Source organism: Populus trichocarpa, chromosome 18, assembly GCF_000002775.5.
Source record: "Populus trichocarpa isolate Nisqually-1 chromosome 18, P.trichocarpa_v4.1, whole genome shotgun sequence".
Lineage (NCBI taxonomy): Eukaryota > Viridiplantae > Streptophyta > Magnoliopsida > Malpighiales > Salicaceae > Populus > Populus trichocarpa.
The window spans coordinates 2,375,308-2,397,375 of record NC_037302.2 but is presented as its reverse complement, the minus strand read 5'-3'; the positions used below and the strand labels follow the sequence as shown (position 1 = coordinate 2,397,375).

The 22,068-nt window shown below is 35.1% G+C and overlaps 3 protein-coding genes across 10 annotated transcripts; 2 read left to right on the top strand and 1 right to left on the bottom strand.

Moving 5' to 3' along the window:
- Nucleotides 1–49: 49 nt before the first annotated feature.
- Nucleotides 50–2,292, bottom strand: LOC7459005 (uncharacterized). Its single transcript, XM_002324806.4, has 4 exons — nt 1,942–2,292; nt 1,318–1,622; nt 1,019–1,229; nt 50–753 (listed from the first exon to the last, which is right to left on the bottom strand). Exons 1-4 carry the CDS (start codon nt 2,185–2,187, stop codon nt 253–255), a joined length of 1,263 nt encoding a protein of 420 aa, XP_002324842.2. The 5' UTR covers nt 2,188–2,292; the 3' UTR covers nt 50–252.
- A 6,917-nt stretch (nt 2,293–9,209) lies between these two features.
- LOC7462971 (uncharacterized) lies at nt 9,210–12,258 on the top strand. Its single transcript, XM_002324238.4, has 3 exons — nt 9,210–9,500; nt 11,203–11,325; nt 11,762–12,258. Exons 1-3 carry the CDS (start codon nt 9,347–9,349, stop codon nt 11,971–11,973), a joined length of 489 nt encoding a protein of 162 aa, XP_002324274.2. The 5' UTR covers nt 9,210–9,346; the 3' UTR covers nt 11,974–12,258.
- Nucleotides 12,259–13,491: 1,233 nt separating this feature from the next.
- On the top strand, nt 13,492–21,790 carry LOC7459006 (carbon catabolite repressor protein 4 homolog 6). Of its 8 annotated transcripts, XR_002979086.2 has the most exons (15): nt 13,511–13,652; nt 13,732–14,241; nt 14,355–14,420; nt 15,001–15,053; nt 16,062–16,143; nt 16,263–16,312; nt 17,360–17,441; nt 18,033–18,125; nt 18,239–18,271; nt 18,359–18,465; nt 18,542–19,502; nt 19,987–20,072; nt 20,438–20,522; nt 21,059–21,253; nt 21,421–21,790. XR_002979086.2 is itself a non-coding variant. In XM_024590536.2 (14 exons), the coding sequence occupies exons 1-14, from the start codon at nt 13,569–13,571 to the stop codon at nt 21,140–21,142; spliced, it is 2,373 nt and encodes a 790-aa protein (XP_024446304.2). In that variant the 5' UTR covers nt 13,492–13,568; the 3' UTR covers nt 21,143–21,412. The 8 variants fall into 8 exon arrangements, 7 of the variants coding, with proteins under 7 accessions (XP_024446304.2, XP_052305095.1, XP_024446305.2 ...); XM_024590536.2 differs by lacking the exon at nt 21,421–21,790 and having other exon boundaries at nt 13,492–13,652; nt 13,735–14,241; nt 21,059–21,412; XM_024590537.2 differs by lacking the exon at nt 21,421–21,790 and having other exon boundaries at nt 16,266–16,312; nt 21,059–21,412.
- Nucleotides 21,791–22,068: the final 278 nt, after the last annotated feature.

Below are 22,068 nucleotides of genomic sequence, written 5' to 3'. Positions count from 1 at the left end.
TCCCTCTGCATCGTGAAATGATTTGCAAGTTGCATGAGAGAAAGCTGTCTTGTGAACTGAAAGCTAAATGCTTTCAGAATGTTCATGCAATCTATATTCTCTTGAAACACAGGCTTTCTCGTTTGTATTCCTTTATCTATACGGAAAGATCCAGCAAAAGAACTGGATTTAAGAAATAAAGAAGAGCAGAAGAACACCAAGAGTTTTCTGCTCATGAGGAGTGTCATAACACGTGCGACAAGGAGCATAACATCAATCAACTGACAAAGGAACAGTAGCAAAGAAAGGCATGTTTTTCTGCTGAAGCTCTTCACATTCCTCTGCACTTGCTGTCTTCGGATCAAAAGGCTTGCGATCAAGAAGAGCTAAGCCTTGCTTGATTCGACCCATTCTGCGTGAGTGTAGGACTTGTTTAGAAGTGACTGGTAGTCGAATGCGCTGATATTCCTCAAGAGCTGAAGGTATATTTTCTGCTCCCCACTTCTCAATACATTTTCCTAGAACCGCTGCATCCAATATCGACATGTTTGTGCTTCTGACGCCATGAGGAGTTGTAGGGTGAGCAGCATCTCCGATTAATACCACGTTGTCCAGAAAGATTCGCTCAAGAGGACCACAATCATATATGATATTTATGAAAGGCTCCTTTGTTTCTCTCATGACTCTCACCAATTCAGGACCCCAAGCTTTCTCTGCTTCTTGATACATATTCTCTATCATATCACTGCTTACTTTCATGGTCACTGAGTATCCCTGAAAAATTTTCAAGTAATAATTTCAGAGCTCTAGCCTCCAGCAGCTTTAACTGCTGCAGAACATTATAAGAGTTTCAATACATCATCCCATCGTTAATGCTTCTTACCATTCCTTGTTAGAAACTGTGGCCTAACTGTCCCTAATCCATCTTCAAACTAGAACCTTTTCACGGTTTGAAATATGGACTATACCCAGTTAAAAACTAAATTTATGAAGCCCGGGAAATGGAAATTTTACTAATGGAGTGAGAATCGAAAATCACCTTCTGTTCAGGCTCAGGTTGATGAACATACCAAATCCAGTTGAGCCTTTTGCTAAGAAGTTCATAAAGCACAGTGTGGCTTCCAGTGTTCAGATCAAAGTATAAGCATTTTCCAAGATCGGGGTACACTCTTTGGATGCTCATTATAGTTTCTGAATTCTCATTTCCTGAAAAATCAAGAACTCCTCTCCAAGCACAGTAACCTGAATACCTGCAGAACAAGTAATGCTTACCATCAACTAGTATAAATCATATCAGCAACACATTGTCTGAAATACGAAAGGCAGTAATGAACAAACCTCAATTTCAGGTCAGGTAGAAAAGTCTTTCGGATTAAAGAGAGGCATCCATCTGCTGCAACAAGCAAGTCCCCATTTATCTCAATAATCTCTTCAGTTTGAAGAACTTTAGCCTCAACTGTAACAGAGGTTTTGTCTTCAGAAGTCCTGAAAGAAAGGTACAAATGACCCCACAAAAATACTTCTGCTGGTAGTGCATTGTACAGAAGACCATGAAGATCTGCCCAGTGTGCAGCTCTGAAATTGAAATCCTCATCTCTTGTTAATATCCTACTGACTTCCTTTTCTCCATCTGCTGTTTGATTCTGTAAGATATCCAAAGGCCCGAGAAGGAAAAGTTACTGGTGCCATTCAGTATTGCTGCACAACTGATGAGGTGCTTCCCTCTCAGGATTTGACCCCCCTTGTTCTAAACAAAAGAATTTGATCCCAGTTTCTTACATAAGGTCTAGTAAGCTAGGGTGACCCTCCTTCTCAGGATTAAATTCCTCTAATTCAAGTGAAATTCGATCTCAATCGATTGGCATAAGGCCAAACAATTTTTAATTAATTTCAACATGAGGAAAATCTGTGAAAAAGATGGATTAAGGAAAGGCAAAAAAGGGAATAAGAATTTGTGCAAACCTGATCAATTGTTAGAGGCAAGGTGGTCTGTTGGAGAAGCTGAGGCTGGGGTAGCCAGGACTCAATAATGTTAAAAGCCTGCCTGTCAAGTGCGAGGCCGGCACCGGTAGGGCTCCCTTTAGGAGGTTGGCTTGATTTCTCAAGCACCACAACATCCCATCCAGCTGAAATGAGGGCATGTGCACATGACACCCCTGCTATGCTCCCTCCTACTATTACTGCCTTGGCTTTCTTCTTCTCTCCCATTTTTTTCTCTGCTTCGACTTCCTTTCAGCAGTTAGGTTGTTGGAATGTATATGGGCTGTGTGGATGATAAAGTTCCTGGCTAAATGACAATTTTTCTGGCAAAAAATCAAATGGCTGTCTTTGTCAACTTGCTAGTGAGTCATTAGTTGTTATTTTACTTTGGACTTGCATGCTTGTGTCATGTAGATACTTTGTTTTGTCTTGCTATTTTGCATATGTTTTGCTATTCTAATCTCCATTGAACTCTTCTCTTTCTTGATCACATGATCGAGTGGCCCAAAATACAGTACTAAACCTAAAAAAAAGAAATGATGAATTAGGGCTTAAGTAGTTGGATTTATTATTCAGTAAACTTACAGACTTCACCCTTAAATGATGAAGTATTTTTCTGAATAATGCATTAGAATTTCTAGATGTCTGCTAGCAGTACTCTTTATGGTTTTCAAACAACTTGTTATCACATTCTGCTAATCCCAAAAGCTAGCACCATTTCCATTTTGTAGTTTGTTCTCCAACAACAAATGAATCTGCATAAATAATTCCAACGAAAAACTTGATTTGAATCCATTGGAAGAATTAAGGAAGAGTGAAAGCAGATCATGTTTTTTTTAAAAAAAAAAATTTATTGGCCCAAGCCCAGTTTAACAAGAGCGTGCCAATCGTGTGGCCCGATGCCTCTCAAGCCCATGTTGTGCACACTAGGCCTCTGTCTTGACTTCCTTAGATCCAGACGCATGGCTTGGGCCCACTCTTAGATATTATTTGACTGACTCAAGCATATTAGCCTCGATCTAAAAAGCCAGTGGATTGTGTGTGTCTCATTCTTGAAGAATTTTGTATTATTTACTTATTGCATGCAATATCAAGGACATACATAACAGGTCTATATTATACCTGCATCTCTAAGTATACAAAAATCTCACGTGGCATATCACATTTTTATCTCATTAATACATGTAAAAAAGATATGTATTCATCATTAATGTTTGTGTAAATAATATTTATCCTTTATTAATATTGTCAGGGTGTAATAACTTTTTAGCCCCCTCATTCAAGCAAAATGACAAGATTCAAAAGGTATAAATATCTCTTGAACCACCCAAGTAAATGGTTCATAATTTTTTCATTTTAACATATACACATAGCACCATTTTCTCTTACAGAACATTGATCATATACTTAAACAAGAACGAACAATCTTATTATTAAGATTTAATGCTCTTTTTCATATTTATTGTATTATCTCTATAAAGATATTGACTTAAGCATTATAAAGTCTCAAAATCCACTGAAAAGGAACTATTTTGGTATTAGACTTATTACATCAAGCTATCATCTTCCTTATCTATGGAGAATAGATCAAATAGTAAGAACACTTAATTAAACCTATTATTCAACCACCAAAAAAATCTTACTCTTAAGAATTTTGGATTTTGAAACATCATTAACCATTATTTGCTAAAGAGATTTTGGCATGTCTTTTTTTATCAAACAAAGCATATAAAATCAATTAATAAGACAAAGAAGCATCGGCAAAGAATGTCATATTTTTTTGTTGAATCTTTTCATGATTTTTTTTTCTAGACTTGATGTTTTCAAATCAAAAGGCTTACAACTAGCAAGAGCTAAGTTATTTTGTATCTTTATGACTCTCGCCAAATCAGGACCATAAACTTTCTCTGCTTCTTGGTGCATTTTTTTTATCATATCACTGTTTATTTTCATGGTAACTAAATTTCTCTATACATACATTTCAAGTAATAAGTCTATATGTTATTCCTTTAGAACATGCCTATATTTAAATGAATGGTGTAGCATGATGAAATAAAATATGAGAATCTTAGAAATGGGAGAAGTAAGAAATCACCTTCAATCATGCTCAGGTTGATGACCTCATTAACATACCAAATCCCATTATGCCTTTTGTCAATTAGTTCATAAAATGTGTTGTGAGCTTTGGTACTTAGATCAACAACAAGATAGTTTCATAAAATGCGTTGTGTTTTCTATTATTTTGTAATTTTTTACATATGTTCCATATGCAAGCTTCTAGGTATATCTTACTAGAATATTTTTTACTCTTTTAAAACCTATAAAAATGAAGATGAGATAGGAATGAAGTAATTAGATTTAAGATTTGATAAAATTCATTGCTAAAAATATAAATTAAATCATCTAGTTTTCTCAATTATGAATAAAATTCCAATAATTATTAACTATGTTAGCATATAAAATCACTTAGGTTGCATTTAGTTAGTGATGATGTCCTAGAAAATCCAAGTAGTTTAGGAGCAATGTTTATATGTTGGATAATCAATTAATCTTTTAATTCTAACAATCTCATCCATTCTCCCTGATCAATGTGGATGGTAGCCAGTACTTGGTGCCTAATAGGTAAAAATGGCTAGTGGTTGATACTTGCAAAACATCCCTTTTGGTAGATTTTAGAGCCTCGCATATGCATAAGTATTTTTTTAGAGAGAAGGTAATGCTATTTTAGATAGAAATGCTCTAAAAATATATATGCAGTAGAAAATGAAGATTATGAACCTAGAGCTTGAAGGATTCATAGGGTATTTATAGCTCATGAGTCTTGTTTTTTTATGAAAATGAGGGACTAAAGTATAATTTTGCCCTGATATTTTTAATGAATGATAAATATTCCTTACACAAATATTAATGAGGAAAAATACCATTAACATATGCATTAACAAGGGATAAATATCTCTTATAAAATTATTAATGTGATGGAAATATGGCAGGCCTATTAGGAGATTTTGTTTACACCTAGAAGTGTAGGAAGAGTAGGATCCAAAATATAGTTGAACCCATAAATGTTGACCTTTTCCCCTAAGTTGAGCCCGTGAGGGTCGGGCTCCTCCTCTAAGTTAAGCCCATGACATTGGGCTCTTCCCCAAGGTTGTGCCTACAATGGTTGAGCTCTTCTCCTAGGATGAGCTAATGGGTGGTTTTCCCCAAGCATGTTGCATGAGACTGTGAGTTTTAAACCTTCAAGATTTTTAAACCCGTTAATTTTAAGTTTATTAATAACCATCAAGTCTTTGTGATATTTATATGCAAAGGCTTGTAAAAATATATGTTATGACGAGTTTTTTGAATTTTCTTCGTATGAAAAGAGGGGTGGAAACGTCGGGTAATATATCAGAAAGCCCATATGTAAGGGCATGCATTATGGTTAAAAATGAATTTCTAAGCATATAAAGAGGAATCATGGAGGAACCCATGAAGAAGAAGCCCATACTTAAAAAAAAATTTAAATGACTGGGAGAATCCAAGGAGAGTGAGTCTATACTTAGAAAATATTCTAAGAGCATGAGGGAAACAAATCCCTATTAACACTTGTAGTTAGAAAATTTTCAAAGGACAGAGGGGACAGACCTATGTTGACGCTCATACTTAGAAAATTTTCTAAAGGGCGGAGGGGGGGGACCTAAGGAGGGTGTGCTTACACTTAAAAAATATTCTAAGAGGCTAAGGGGAATGAATCCCTATCGACGCCCATACTTAGAAAATTTTCAAAGGGCGAAGAAGATAGACCTATGCCAACACCTATACTTCAAATTTTTTCTAAGAAGCGAAAAGGAATCCAAAGAAAGTGAGCCTATACTTAGAAAATAATCTAAGAAGATGAGGGAAATATATCCCTCAATGGTCGTAAAAAAAGGCTTGTGGCCTTCTTGTCAATGGTATGGGGTCTTGGAAGCCTCTACTAAAGAGATATCACATTATAATAGGAGGCCCATGGTCTTCATGGTAATGGTGTGGGGCTTAGGAGCTCACAACTAGAGAAAGATCTCACTGAAGAGTGGTAAGCTTGTGGCCTCCCTGGTAATGGTATGGGGGATTGGGAGCCCCCTATTATAGAGTGGTTGTATTAGAGTGAGAGAGGTATATGGCCTCTTTAGTATTCTCAAGGGGCGTGAGACCCCTTACTAGAGTGTTATTGCATTTTTTTAGAGTGAAAGGTTTAAGGCCTTTTTGACGATGATATGAAGTGTGAAAGCCCCCCACTAGAAAGGGATCATACTTGAGAGTGAGAGATTTAAGATCATCACTGAAGATAATATAAGGTCCAGAAGCTTATCTAAAGAGTTGTGTTAGTTCTCTATGTTTCAGTTAGTATTGGTGGTATATATTTGACCATAGGACAAGGGTCATATTGCTTTGTTGAGGTTGACCATCTTAAGCTGTCATAAAAGGCGGGGGTATTTCACTAGAGAGAACCCTTTCCAAGAAGAGTATGCAATTGCACTAGGGAGAACCCTTTCTAAGAAGATTGTGAAATTGCACCAGAGAGAACCCTTTTTAAAAATATTATCCAAGAATCTAAAACCCCAACTAAGATTTATAGATAGCAAATATATGTCACCGAAACAATTATTTTAATTTAAAAATAAACTTACTTTCTATCAAGGATAATATAACATTAGGTGATTTGTTAGGCTTTAGGGATCCCTCTAATCCATCTATTAGAGAGTGGTACTATTAAGACAAGGAGACCCCTTGTCAGTCCTTTTCAAGGGTGGGGTTATCGCGAGTGCAAGACTTGTTGAGATGGCAAAGTCTAATTTTGCCCTTGAGCGACCAACACAACCTGGATGAGAAGTTACACTTGGTTGATAAATTATTTGAAGTCTGAGTGGGTAGAAGTGCTCACAGTAATGAGAAGTGTTCTAGCCTCGGTGTGTCATGGTTGTGCTCCATGTAATGACTTGGAAATGTCATTATAAAAAAACTGATGGTTTTTTTTAATCAAGTTCTCACAGACAAAGCCAATGATAATGTCCTAAAAGATTTAAGTAGTTTAGGAGTAAGGCTTATATGTTACATAATCGATCAATCTCTTGATTCTAGTAATCTGATCTATTTTTCCTGACCAAGATGGTTGGCAGCCAGTGCCTAGTAGGCAAAAGTGGTTGGCGGTTGGCACCTTTAAAAGGTCTCATTTGGTAGATTTAGGGACTCTCAAAAGTTTAAATAAGTATCTTTTTAGAAAAAGAAAAAAATTATATTTTAAAGAAAGATGCCCTGAAAATATGTATGCAGTAGATAATGTAGATTGTAAACCTGAAGCTTGAAGGATTCATGAAGTATTTATAACCCATGAGTCTTGTCTTTTTATATAAAGAAGAGGCTAGAGTGTAATCTTGCCCTGATAGATTTAATGAGGGATAAATATCTCTTACACAAGCATTAATGAGGAAAAATATCTATGACATATGCATTGATGAGGGAGAATATTCATGATATATGTATTAGTAAGAGATAAATATATCTTACACAATCATTAATGCGATATAAATATGATAGACCTAAATCTAAGGGTATAATGAGAGTAAGATCCAAAATGTAGTTGAGTCTTGTGGGTTGAGTTTTTCCCCTAGGATGAGTCCATAATGGTCAGACTCTTCCTGTAAGGTGAGCCCATGAAGGCTTTGCTCCTCCTCAAGGCTGAGCCATAAGGGTTAAGCTCTTCCTCAAGGCTGAGTTCATGAGGGCTGGACTCTTTCTTTAGGCTGAGTCCACGGGTGGTTTTACCTAAGCATGTTGCTTAAAACTGTGAGTTTTAAGCCTTTAGGGTTTTAGATCCGTGAAATTTGAGTTTATCAATTAACGTCATGTAACAAAAAAGATATGAATGTGTTTGGTTCAAAGGATGAAGATGAAGGTATTATAAAAATTGTGTTTGTAACAATTTTGAAATGAATTTTTGTCTTTTCAAGATAGAAAAGATAAGGAGACAAATCTTTTTTATCTTAACTGTTTTCATCCTTTTCATTTCAAGAAATTAGCTAAACACTATCACAATGATTTGAAATGATTTTTTAAATAATTTTCTTAATTAAAAAAAGAAAGAAAGAAAAATGTTTTCTCTCTTAATCCAAAATTCAATCGGTCTCTTATACATAATTTCAATATTTTTTTTACTCCATATTTTTTAACAAGCCTTTCAATATCAAAATTAACAAAAAACAAAATTGAAGGAGGATGAGGTTTTATTATACCCCTCTTTACATTACATTATTCACTAGAATAGTATTTTTTTAAAAATACCTATATATTTTTTTTAATTTCAATTTTATTATTTAATTTTATATTTATTGAATATTCATCTTCATAATTTTTCTGAATTTACTTTTTATGTGGTTATCCAGAAATCATGAACATGACCGCGAGTTTGACGGGTTAACTTGGTTGACTCAAGTTTTTTTTTTCTAATTGAATTTTTTTTTCTTAATTTTATCTTTTAAAATTGGGTTGATTGAGAATTAAATTTTTTTATTTTTTTCAGTCTGCTTTCTATGAGGTTATCTCCATCTTATAACTCAGGTAACGAGTTTGACGTGTTAATCCCAGTTGACTCAAGTCATTTTTTATTCGATTTTTTTATTTAATTTCATCTTTCAATATTAGGTTGATTGAGAATTGAACTTCATAATTTACTTTCATTGTGTTATTCTAGTCTCATAACCTGGATCGTAAGTTTAATAGATTAACTCGAGCTTATTCGGGTTATTTTTTTAAAATATATTTGTTTTCAATTCCATCATTCAACATTGAATTTATTAAAAATTGAGCTTATTTATTTTAATTTTTTTTATAAATGATTATTATGATCTCATTACTTGGTATACAAATTGGCAGGTTAGTCCAAATCAATCCAATAAGTTTTCATCTCAATGTTTATTAAAAATATATCATCTTAAATATTTATTTTGAATCAAACTATATTTTTACCTGTTTTCTAGGTTGTTTTTGAATCCATCAAAGTAATCAAGTTATGTTAAATTAATTTATATGATTTAATTTTTTTTACATTAATAACATCTAAATATTTTTTTATATTAAAAAAAATAATTTAACTTGCAGCATTGTTCCCGGTTAAATTTTATAAGCACAATACATTTTGATAGCCCAAAATAGAAACTGAAACTTAGTCTTCTTCCTGTATTGGGTCTTAGTGGTGGACTAATAAAGCCCACCACTAATATTCTTGCTTGCCGAACAGAAATTCAAGCGAATCAACTAGAAAATAACTGCTTGTCAAATCCCCAATTCAGAAGCAGCGTAGCCTTATAAACCCCATATTACAAATCTTTGGTGCTCCGTATCTTCTGGGTTTGTTTGGAAATCTAAAATGGGGGCAGGGCGTCAAGTATCAATATCCCTAGATGGAGTGAGAGACAAGAACGTGATGCAGCTTACGAAGCTAAACATTGCTCTCTTTCCTGTTCGTTATAATGAAAAATATTACGCTGATGCCCTTGCTTCTGGCGATTTCACCAAGCTAGGTTTGTAATTGTTTCTCTCTTAACATATATGTGTGTGTCTTTCTGCATGTTATTTTTGGTTATTTTTGTTATTGATTTTGTGAAATGGGTTATTGGGTTTCGTGTGTTTTGGTTTTTCTTTATAGGGTTTGTTGTTTTGTTCTTCTTTTTTTCCATGTGGGTTTTCTTGTTGAATTTTTGGGACTCTTTAAATTTGTGAGAAAGTGTTTTTGTTTGTTAAAATGTTGCTTGAATGTCAAATGCTAGCAAACTGGTGTTGCTTGTAATTATTTGTTGTTGAATTTAAGATATAAAGTGCTGATGCTTTGAATTTCTGCTGCTGTCAATAAAGGGAAATTATAATTAATTCAAAACCTGGCGTTTGTGTTTGTGTTTGTGTTTGTGTTTGTGTTTGTGTTTGTTCTAGTTCTAGTTTCCATGTTTTTGATTATTGAATTTTGTTGAGTATGTTAATACATGTGAAATGTGAATGACAAAAGTTAAAGAAACAACCCAACACAAGGGACCTCCGTGCTACCTTTGATATTTTTGTTCACTTTCAGTTTCCGTCACGGGTTATTTTCTGCGTGAACTCATGATAGGCCATTTAGTTTATTCTTACCACCTTGGCACCAGTTTTATTGTGTATTTTTGTAGCCTTTTTTTGGGTTCTTAAATTAGTTAAACTTGCCTTTCTTTTTGCAATCTTTTGTTGGCTGTTGCGTTTTTGTGCATTGGATGTAACCATATAAATGTGTTGATCTCATTCTTCTTTTCATTTATGGGTTTTATAGTTTCAGTAAATGTTTTTTTTAGTCTGTATTCCATTTTTTGTGTAAAGCTGCTTATCATCTCAGGATTCTAATTGTTGATAAATTTATTTTTTATTATGTCTCCTCACTTGGATGGTTGTTTTAAATTTATAGCCATTTCCTTTGGGGTGGAACGTCAATATTTAGGATTGACATTTCAGCTTTTTTAAACACAAATCAACATTTCTTGTAGTTTTGATTATTTCACAATATGTTCATCAGATATCCTGATTTTTAACAAATATCTTGAATGGTATATTGGGTTGTTTGATAATCCGAATAGGTTCAGATGTGGTTTTTTTGGTCATTTTATTTATTGTTGTTTTTTTTCCGTAAATATTTAAATTGTCAATTTAACCAATGACTTGGGACTTGTGTTCTTTTTAACCTATCATTTTTTTACATTAAAAAAAAATTGTTCGGCCCGCGGCAACGCGCGGGTAATATGTCTAGTTTTGTGCTAAGAGTTGTTCATGTAGTGTGGAAAATTCCTAGTTGTTAACTTTTATATCAGTTGGAGAAATATTATATTCTGTCTTAGGAGATGCATTAAAGCCATTAGTTTCATAATTAATTGATAACTGCTGCGCAACATTATGTCAATTAATAATGTAGTTTAAACACTTCCAAATATGTTTGCCTAGCTTTATGTTCTGAAATATGTAGAACATGTCTTTCTGTTATGGATCTATCATGAAGATCTAACCACATGATCTATAGAATAAACATCATGGTGCTTGTGATTAATTGTTCCTCCTTGTTTTTAGACATGTGTACCACACAGATGAGTGAAAATGTGGTATGCACATCACTTAAAGAAACAAGAATTGTGGCAATCTCGGTGAATATAATGCTGGAGTGCATCATTTCATGATAAGTCAGTTGTACTAAGCTTTGGGATCTTTTTTCAGCATATTACAGTGACATCTGTGTTGGTGCAATTGCATGCCGACTGGAGAAGAAAGAAGGCGGAGCTGTCCGTGTTTACATCATGACATTAGGTGTTTTAGCACCATATCGAAGGCTAGGCATTGGTGAGCAAACCACTTATATTCCTCTTATGGTAGAAGTCTATGCTTTTTTATTATGAATTTGATCCTGACACACAAATGATGCTCAAGTAAATTTGTCGAAAAGAAAAGGCGAAAGCCTACTCCTTGAACCTGAACCAGTTATTGCTGAAAACATTTTAAACTTAATTTATCTGTTTGCATGCTGCCTCCTTGTTTCTGATTCCCAACTGGCCTTACAGGTTTTGCAAACTGTTAGCAGTAGAGTCACTATATTAAATAAGAACCATGAAGTATCAGGAACTCTGTTGCAGTTTACATTTATGAATAGTCAAAACCCCTTTTCTGAAAAGCCCTCTGGTTTTTGGACTTATTCTTCCAAGTCTGAACAGAGAGCAAATATTTGTGAAAGAAAGTTTTGGCAGGTACATTTACTGATCACATTTGTGTGATTGTGCAGGTACAAAGCTGTTGAATCATGTTCTTGATCTCTGCTCAAAGCAAAATATTTCTGAGATTTACCTGCACGTACAGACAAACAATGAAGATGCCCTTAACTTTTACAAGAAATTTGGATTTGAAATCACAGACACCATCCAGAACTATTACACGAACATTACTCCGCCTGACTGCTATCTTCTTACAAAACTCATCACTCAAACAAAGAAATAATGTCACAGAGCTAGTAGTTCAGTGTAAACTCTGCTTTTTTTCTCCTATTTATTGAACTTTACCTTGGTTCGGTTGTACTATTGAGGTTCCATGGATGCTACTGGTGAAATGATGGGTTAAAAGTTCACCTGCTAAAATCCGTGGACCAAATGAGTAGTTATGGTTCTAAACAGTTATACAAACTTTTTGTAGTCTTGTATTTCTTTGAGGCTCTAAGAAGGGTCTGGCAGTTTATAAGATTCTGATTGCTGTCTTTTAGACGGATCAAAGATCCAATTATCGAAATTGTGATTTCATACTGTGAATGGCAGCTCGTCTTGGTGTTGCATTTGCAGGCTCTGAATGTTCTGAATGTTATGGCTATGCCAAGCCATTCATATATTTACAACAACCATGCATAGTTTCGCAATCAACTTCAATCTGTGCATGCCAAAAAAGCCTCGTCCTTATCATAAGGCAGGCAAGGTCCAGGCGTTGCATTGCTATATATATCCCATGGAAGATTTCTGGCAAGGCGGACAAGTTCCGGGCATTGCATTGCTTCACATGATCAATAGAAGAGTTCCGAGTTAGAGCCCGGCATGGTCAGGTCAGGTGTATTTGACCTCAGGAGTGCTGTTATATGCAGCTTAGTTTACAGTAGTCAACCGGGCTTATCATGACGAACCTGACAGTGATTTATTACAAATTGTATATTATTTGGAGGCTTGAGAGCAGGCAAACAATGCAATGCTCGCTCATCAGGGAAAGCAGTCTTCATATGTCAAAAGTATATTGTATCTGCATTTGCTGTTTAGCAGGCCAAACCACCAGCAAAAGCATCTCCTTAAAGAAGAATAGACTCTGTCAGTCAATAAGCATCCCATGAACCACCGGGTCTGCCGATAACACTCCACAACATATTAGCAGAGTTGATATGGAGAGTGCATTTATTTTGAAAGCTCTACAGTATTATTCTTTGGTAAAACGACTGAATGACACAATTTTTGGTTAACTTCACCTCTCCTCTAACCAAAAAAAAAAAAAATTTGTTATGTTAAAAAATTTCAATAAGAAACAAATTAACAAAAACCTTTGAGTAAAAATATTTCTAAATAAAATAAAAATTAATATTCAATCCCAAAACTATTACACACACATGGTGTATAAATTTAAATTGGGTTGGATCGATATAGTTTCAATGTCTTTAAGAGGATGGTGGTTGTTTTTGAAAGTGTTTTTCGCTTAAAAATATATTAAAATAATTATTTTTAAATTATTTTTTACATTAATATATCAAAATAATCTAAAAATATATATAAAATAATTTTTTAAAAATTTAATTTTCTTAAAAAAACCATTTGGAATGCAATTTGAAACTGCCTTTCTAAAATTTCTAACTGCTGCCCGATTCGTGATATACATTTTTTTTTTAGGGTTTTATCCGTTATCAACGGTAATATTTATATTATTCAATTTTAATGAGATGGGTTATTCTAGAGAAAGGGTTTTTTTTTTTATTATTATTATTTTAATGTGTTAATATAAAAAATAAAATTTTGAACACTTGCGCGACTAAAGTCGAACACAGTTTCCCACGGTGGCTCTCTCCGTCCATGAAGCGCTCTGCTCCTCCTGTCCAATTCCTCGCCGCCGCTTTTGCCGTTGATTCCGCCTCCATGTCTTCTCGCCGCCCTCCGGTACTCCCTCTCCCTCTCAAAAATCTGTTAAAGAGTTAGTTACTTAACTCTTTTCACTAATTCTAACTGTTTTTAATAGCAGTACCGTGGCAGTAATAACAGAAATCAGTGGGGAAGAACCTTTTCGAACGGTCCGTATACAGAAGACTCCAGTTTAGGGTTCCTCCAAGCAGAAGCAAACCACAACTTCACTCCACGACCTTCGCCACGGCCTCCTCCGCGTTATTATCAAAATCAACAATTTCGCCAACCACCACCACCACAACCGTCCGATCAAAACCGGATATTCTGGTATTCTCCACCGTTCAATCAAAATCACAATCGACAGTTCTTCAACCAGAATCACAGGCTGCAGAGGCCTGCTAAGCCGTTGGATTATAGGAATTGGGAGTATGCCAAAACAGCGCCTCCTCGTGACTCTGAAAGATTTATAGTTCTTTCTTATAATTTATTAGCTGATTATCTAGCAATCAATCACAGAAGCAAACTTTATTATCATATACCACGGCATATGTTAGATTGGGAATGGCGAAAGAGGAGTATAATTTTCGAGCTTGGTTTATGGTCTGCTGATATAATGTGTTTTCAGGTTTAATTAATAGTAATTAATCAAATTTAGTGTTTAATTTCTCTCATTTGGTTTTGATAGTAATAGAGGTTATTTCTACGTTTTTTATTTTGATTGGTTGTAACTGTTTTTAGGAGGTTGATAGGTTTGGGGACTTGGAAGAAGTGTTGAAGGTCCGAGGATACAGTGGAATTTGGAAGGTGGGTTTTTTGCAAGGCAATTAGTTCCTTTATTTATGAAATGCGGAATTGTGAAATTTTGCTGCGTGATTTTATGAGCCAGTTTGTGTTTGGATTTGCTGAGTTATCTGGTTTATGTATTTTATGTGCATTAAGAATTGTTTTGTTTTGTTTTGAGATTATGAGGATTCATAGTTTAAGGAGTTCAAGTGCAGGAATTGAGCTTAAAAGATGTGAAGAGCTGAGTGAGAGCAAAGGAAGGAACCAATGTCTTTGTTGCCCCAAACTTGCTATTATTTTTCTAATTATTTTACATTATTAGATTTGTAATTGTAATTTTCTGGTTTCATGTGATGGTTGATAATGAGGTTTGCCATTTTTTATGTTTTTTTTTAATGGGACTTGCATGACACATTTGACTGTAATGGTATATCTTTACAAGCTGTAACTCTTGCATGCAACAGGTTAATGACCAGTAGCCTGAGAAATTTGAATTAGATATTGCGAGCCATTATAGGACAGTTACTCAGTTTGTTCAAAAATGTTAAGATGTGTTTCTTTTTATGAAGTTTGGTCTGACAACATTCTCTTTTACATATAGATGCGGACTGGCAATGCAATTGATGGCTGTGCAGTCTTTTGGAGAACATCAAGGTAAAATCCCAGCTAGTTCTAGTGGCCATTGATCTGTGGCATTCATGGGTTCCGTTAACAGCACTGCTTGTTGATAAATTATCAGGCTAACATCTGCATAATGCCAATTATTTAAGATGGTTTGATGTCCTTGCTATTGTTTCATTCACTTGCTGCCCTGAAGGTTTTTCAATTTCATTCATTTCAGTCTATTTTCCTTGAACTTTCTTCTCCAAAAGTTATCCTTCTTCTGTTCTGCTTCTGTGGTACCATTTGTTTGCATTTTAGCTGGTGCACCTTCTTTCTCAGTTATGAGGTAGAGCCAGATGCTCACAAGTCAACATCAGGAAACTGTTTTGCAAGATTTCACTGTCATGAAATTTCAATCATTGGGAAACCCAGTTCTTTCTAGGTTGGCTCCTCTAGCATATCACCATATTGCCTCTACCTTTCCATAAATGTGTCTCCCCCTAGCTTCATCAAAGTTAGCATGCAACACAACAGTTGGCATTCAGATGTCCAATCAGCTGTGAAAAATGAAAAAGCTCTATATTTTGTGGTCTACGAGTGCTCCCTGCATAACATGAGAATGTGAGATGATTAATGTTCTATATATACCATCCCTTTAAAGAAGCTCAAATTTGAATTACCTCAAGCATTCGCACATTTATTACTTCTCATTGTCTTGATTGTATTTCTCATTTCAAGTGGCATAGTATTTTGGTTGACCCTGTACTGCTTTATTTCTTTGAGGCGGTTTATTTCAAATTTAGCTTCTGTCAGATGGGAAAGATATATCAAAATTCATTACATTTTTTTATTCTGTTTCCTTCTTTTCCTTTTCCAGGGAATCAATTGTTTGAGTGTTTAATTTTCCTCTATTTATCTTTCTTTTGCTCCTTTTCCGAGATTTTATAAAATTTTATTTGATGACTTTTCTTGATAGAATAGAGAAAATATCGTTTGGTGATGTAGTCTAATACCTCAACTAGTTTGGGATTAAAGCTTTGCTGTTGTTGTTAATGTTAGGTTCAGATTGGTCCATGAAGAATCCATTGAGTTCAATAAACATGGACTTCGGGATAATGTTGCTCAGATATGTGTGCTAGAGGTATCATGTCTTCATATCTTGGAAACTTTCTCCTCAAGTCTTTCCTTACTGTTTCCCGAATAAGTTGGTCCATGTGGCTTTCATGTTATTGAGTCAGTTTTTCTTTTCTTTTCTTTTAGCAGTTAATAAGACAAGACAACACTGCAGACACATCAACTCTACCTACAAGGTGCTGGTTTAACAATTTTTGTTTGAGACGTTTATTACATTATGATAAATATCAATTAATAGCTTGCACAAAAGTTAAAACTTCAGAAACATTATTATGAATATCAATAAATAGCTTGTACGAAAGTTAAAACTTCAGAATTTTTAATACAAAACTCTGAAGGGTCATTACAAAAAAGGAAATCCTTTCATTCTTCTTGATATGAACTCTGTGTTTTCTAGGTTTTTAGTAGCTGTGTAGAACACATCTGGAGATAATGCTTGGTCTTCTTTTGCCTTTTGCTGGTCCTTTAGAATTTTGCTTCATCTTAGTATCATGTGGAAGTTGATTTTTATCCTGTGAACCCTGCACATTGCATAAGTTCGGGCAAGTTTTATCTGCTATTATGAATGTGCTCCATAGATGGACTTGTTTATAGTGTCTTTCAAGATTGTGATGGCAGGTTTATAAGTTTATATGGTGAGCATTTTGAACTCAAGTTGATGGCATTGTTTGTGGCTAATCTCTTATGTGATCAACTTGAATTTGCTCTCACTCATTCTAGTGATTGTGGATAAAGGAACTATATATGCATGAATTTATACGTACCACTTAAAATTTGGTAGCCTCAACACCTTAACCATTCAAGCGCTTTGAATTGATACACCCCACTCCAGCCTGAGTTCAGATGTACTTGCGGTCCCAACATAATTTGCTTATGCAGATCTGGTAATAGCTTGTTTTGAAGTTCTGCTGTCTCTATATGCAATGGAAAAATCTATACAAATGGAAGAGTTATTCATACAATCTTACAAACTGATGTGGCAAGTGATGAGTGATGTTTTAAGTGATTTACTTGTCATGTAAATGATCTATAAATCTATTTCATTAAATGTTATTAGTGTTAGCAAGTATTTTGGTGCAATTTTTTTGTGTTTGTATTGTCTTACTCGTTTGTAATTAGATCTTTGCAATATCAATTTCCAACACAGTACTGTATGCTTTTTTGTTGTGTTTATTCAAACATATGATAAATTTTGTATCTCAGTCAGCATTCTGTATTTGCAGCTCAACCATTTCTAATAAAGTTGTCATATGTAACATTCATGTGCTTTACAATCCCAAAAGAGGAGATATTAAGCTCGGTCAGGTACTCACCATCTGTAGAGTAATCCATACAGTTTTTCTTTAATGTGTTAGTCTTTTGATATGTACTCTCTGTCTTTCAAAGAGTGCCCTTTTGTTTCTATTCTATCACAAAGTATATCTGATGTCCATTATCAAAGAGTCAAAGCATTAATTCATTTACTTTCCTATTACTTCCCATTTCCCATTAAAAATCAAATAATGTCATTTCTTCCTGCTTTTGCAAGTATGCTTAGAAAACTCATTTCGATTTAATATGAATATGAGTTGGCTTAATATTCGTTGACAACCATTGATATGTGTGTATAGCCAGGGACAGTAGGGATTATATTTTGTTGGCTTAGAAATTGGTTTGCTTTGTTGTCGTGCGCGTGCGCGTGCGCGCACACTAGTTCTTTCTATAAGACCCAAAATGGGAACTCATACTGACACCAGCACTTTTTAGCTTCACAGCTGATCCCTCACCAGATGCTTAGTCTCACATGGAATTGTTTTTTTGTGAATAATTGCTTACAATTTTAGTTCTTGTATGCCAGTCAAAACACATATGAATGTGTTAAGTTAGGTCTTTGACTAGCATGCCTTTGCCTAGCAGGTCAGGATGCTTCTAGATAGGGCTCATGCTGTTTCAAAAACCTGGAATGATGCCCCGGTTATTCTTTGTGGCGATTTTAATTGTACTCCAAAGGTCACTTCTAGTTCAGCATTTCTTAAAAGTCCAGATCTGGTGTGTTTGGTCTTTTATGGCATGTTTAATCTGTTATATTTATTATGACAGTGATGTTTGTGCTTTTGCATCAGAGCCCGTTATACAACTTCATTTCAGAACAGAAGGTAACTTTTTGTTCTTCCTTTATTTACTTCCATGTTAGATGATTGATGAACTGCAAACAACATGTTAATTTCATTGGTGTCCGGCAGTTGGATTTCTCAGGAATTGATAGGGGTAAAGTATCAGGACAAGCTTCTGCTGAAATATGCAATTCTAGGCCATATAATTTTGGTCGTAATCCTAATGCTAGTCCTGGGTAAGTTTCCACAAGTCAACTAAATCTTGTAACCTCTGATGTTTTTGTGAACTTCTGACAATTGACCCTAAAAAAGGCCTGCAAACTATTGCAGGACTCAGTCCTCTGATAATTCGGTTCAAGCTCCATTAATGGTAGATAGCAAGCAGAGTGATACACTCCCAAACACGCAGAAGCAGAATAATCAACATGAGAGGCTGGGAGATGTTCCTTCTGTCAATGACTACTCTCAGCCCAAACATACAAGAACTGTGCTGAATGCTTTGGATGTGAGTGCAGGTAGTGAACTGTGTGTTGAAGAGAGAGAACTGTACATAGCAGTCGAGCAAGGCTCAACAATATTTCATGGTGAGGGCAAGTTACCTGTTGATCAAATGAGTGATGAGATGAACAAATCAATTCCTCCACTGACCTCCCATCCTGAAGATGCCTATTCTGACAAGAGGGAACAAAGAGAAGGAGGAAATTCTACTTCTCTTCTTAATCAAGTATCATCATGTGAGCATTCATCACATACAAATACAGAAAATATAAGGGAAAAGTTTGATGATCATGAAGTCTCTACTTCAGCACATCCTTCATCTCAGCCAATTGTTGATGACGAGAAAACTGACCTTTCACCCTCCTATCAAATCAACATCTCAGATGCTTCGGTTAGTTATGTAGATGATAAGCTACTGGAGGATGTTTCTCTTCAGGATCTAAATGACTTATTTCCAGAAAGTAGAACAATAGGGGAAGACCAAAGTACTTTTTTATCTGCGCTACATGGAGTGGAGGGCTCATTGTCACACGACCCTAATTATTCCCCAAAAGGACTTGCATCTGATCTAAATGACTCTCAGTTGGATTCACCTGATGACGAAGTTCTGGTTGATTTTTCTCTGGGACTTGATTCTGAGGGTGCTGGTGTGGGGAAAACTGCAGACGATCCATCATTATGGACCCCCATGGAAATAGTGACTGCTACAGGCAATGTAGACTGCATGTTTGTGGAACATCCGCTAAAGCTCAAAAGCACATATACACAAGTTGAGGTAAATAGCATGATGTTACACCTTTTCTTTTTCTATTGTTTTTCACTGTTGATTCCTCTAAAACTCAATTTGATTGGAGGGAGGGTAATTGAGGAAGAAGTAAAACGGTAAGGCGAAGGGTTGGGGTAGGAAGGCTGATGAAAAAGGCATGTGATGGCGATTCTATGTCCTCTTATCACATGAAATAGTACTGTTTGAAAAAGCTCTGAATTCTCAGAAACAACATTATGCACTGTGGCTAGCCATCACTACATACATATCAATTTTGCAAGTTCTCCCTGAATTTGATTGGTTTTGGCTTTTGAAGTTAGTGCAGAATCTACAAGGAATAAAAGTCTAATAAAAGAAATTGATTAACTATTATCTGTACTTTTATAAAGGGACTAAATTACAGGACCGATATAGAAAGGGGGGCCAGTATTATCTTATCAAGGGGAGTAAAATAACTTAACACTGAAGATTCTGTATGTATGCATGTTTGCAGGACTGTTATGGGACAAGAGACCCAAATGGAGAACCCTTGGTGACCAGCTACAACAGGTGTTTCTTCGGCACAGTTGATTATATATGGTAAGTTAAAAAGGTTCTGCAGTTCCTTGTTTCTACTCTGCATATGAGTTTTCTCTTTGTTCTTTGAATAATCACAGGGAAAAACTTACTTAAGGAAGGGTTCTTATGGCCCTGCTATTGGTTGTGGTGTGGCAAGCACATCTAGCCTAGTGGCTCAGGGGGAGTGGCAGAAACTGGGGGGATGGGATATTTTAGAATGAATTATGAATTTCAGGTCCAATTATGAACTTTTGGAGAGGGCTATTTCAAAATTTCAGCAAAGTGCTGCCATGTAGCAAAAACAGTGGTTGTGAGGGGAAAATTCATATTTATTTCTCATTTCAGATCTGGACTCTGTGAAGATTATATTTTAATTGAACATGCAGGTATTCAGAAGGTCTCCAGACTGTCAGGGTGCTTGCTCCAATGGCAAAACATGCTATGCAATGGACAGCAGGATTCCCGACAAAGGTATAAGTTTGCTTTTAAGATGGGTAATAGAAAATTTGCTGGGTTTGGAAATTAATTTACAAGAAGACTCCAATACATCTAGGTTCATGATGTCTTTTTTTCTTCCTCGTAAAAATCTCAAATGCCTCGTGTACCATAATTTCTATTAGATTTGTGGCTGAGGCAGTCTAATTGCAAGTCACTTCTCCTCTGATGAGGAGATCCCTAGTTCTAATCCCCCCCTCACCTAAGCTATTAAATCCTCAAATAAGCATCACTTGATAACAAGATAGATGGATTGTGTGGTAGTTTTTGAAGGTAGTTCAAATTGGGGCTAAAATGAGGCAAGTTAAGTTTTGAAGGATTCATGTTTGGTCTTCTTCTTGTTTGTCTAGCCCCAGAATCTTTACTTAGTTGGGATTCCATCCTTGAAAGCATTAGGTAAAGAAATGGCAAAGTGGTTACCTATAATCTGTGGGAATGTGTTTGATTATTTGATTTTTCTGGAATGCACTTTTTAATAGTTTAAGTTACATTTTGTTGGCTGTGTTGTTCAGAAATGGGGTAGTGATCACATTGCATTGGCTTCTGAATTTGCCTTCACAAAAGATGCGAGCAACAATAACATAGAAGTTCAATAGCACAGAAATGGGCTTGTGTGGTTGCAATCTAGAGAAGCTCAGAAATACCATTTCAGCTCTCGGCTTATAGTCTTCCTTCGGCATTTGCAAATTATAGCAGCACTTCATGAGGTTCGAACTGCTCTCTTGTGAAGCATTTCTCTCTTGTACTTCTCTGTATTTTGTTTTTTAGTCATATTTTTCTACCGAGAGAGAATTTTATTCCCATTCTGATCATGAAAAATCTTGTTTGGACTATAATGACTGTGCAAATTAACGCAAGGTTTTTAATTCTGCAGAAAATTTAATATTTGCTCTTGTGGCTGATGTGGCAAGAGTATATATGGCTATAGCATTGTTACGGATATAGTCCAATGCCCATTTAACCTAGAGATTCTTCTTTTCAAAAGCTTTAGTGCCTCACGGGTTTAATTTTAATTTTTCAATTTCTCACTATATAAATTACAGAAAATACAGTAATATTAAAGTATTTTTATTAGAAAATAATTTCCATTGTAAATCAAAAAGTTGATGCATGTGTGTATAATATAGTGAGAATTATATGAGTTGTTGATGCTCGTTGTGAGTGGATATAAAAATTAGCAAAAAAAAGGTGTAGCCATTAACAATATATATTTTTTTTAGCAACAAGATTTATTTTTTTTATTATGAGTCAAAACAATTTTTTATTGTGATTCAAAACCATTTGTGGAGGGCTGCAGAAAAACAGAAACCAACGGTAATGCTATAAAAAATAATTCTATAAGATTCCATGGAAAAATAAACAAAACAAAAGATCTAATGGTATTTAATCAAACAAAAAAAAATGCAACGATCAAATAAAATAATCATGTCCTCTTTATTTGAATAGAACAAGGTGTAAAATATTGGCGGGTAGAAAAAAACAAAACAAAATAAAATTAGTGACGGCTTATTAGCCCATCTAA

Excerpts from the sequence above, each read along its gene's own strand:
- LOC7459005 (XM_002324806.4), bottom strand. The coding sequence starts at position 2,187 with ATGGGAGAGAAGAAGAAAGCCAAGGCAGTAATAGTAGGAGGGAGCATA. Across the intron at positions 1,623-1,941 it reads TGCCTCTAACAATTGATCAG|AATCAAACAGCAGATGGAGA; the intron begins GTTTGCACAAAT and ends GATATCTTACAG. Across the intron at positions 1,230-1,317 it reads CTACCTGACCTGAAATTGAG|GTATTCAGGTTACTGTGCTT; the intron begins GTTTGTTCATTA and ends CTTGTTCTGCAG.
- LOC7462971 (XM_002324238.4), top strand. The coding sequence starts at position 9,347 with ATGGGGGCAGGGCGTCAAGTATCAATATCCCTAGATGGAGTGAGAGAC. Across the intron at positions 9,501-11,202 it reads TGGCGATTTCACCAAGCTAG|CATATTACAGTGACATCTGT; the intron begins GTTTGTAATTGT and ends ATCTTTTTTCAG. Across the intron at positions 11,326-11,761 it reads ATATCGAAGGCTAGGCATTG|GTACAAAGCTGTTGAATCAT; the intron begins GTGAGCAAACCA and ends GTGATTGTGCAG.
- LOC7459006 (XM_024590535.2), top strand. The coding sequence starts at position 13,569 with ATGAAGCGCTCTGCTCCTCCTGTCCAATTCCTCGCCGCCGCTTTTGCC. Across the intron at positions 19,503-19,986 it reads GCACATATACACAAGTTGAG|GACTGTTATGGGACAAGAGA; the intron begins GTAAATAGCATG and ends GCATGTTTGCAG. Across the intron at positions 20,073-20,437 it reads GGCACAGTTGATTATATATG|GTATTCAGAAGGTCTCCAGA; the intron begins GTAAGTTAAAAA and ends TTGAACATGCAG.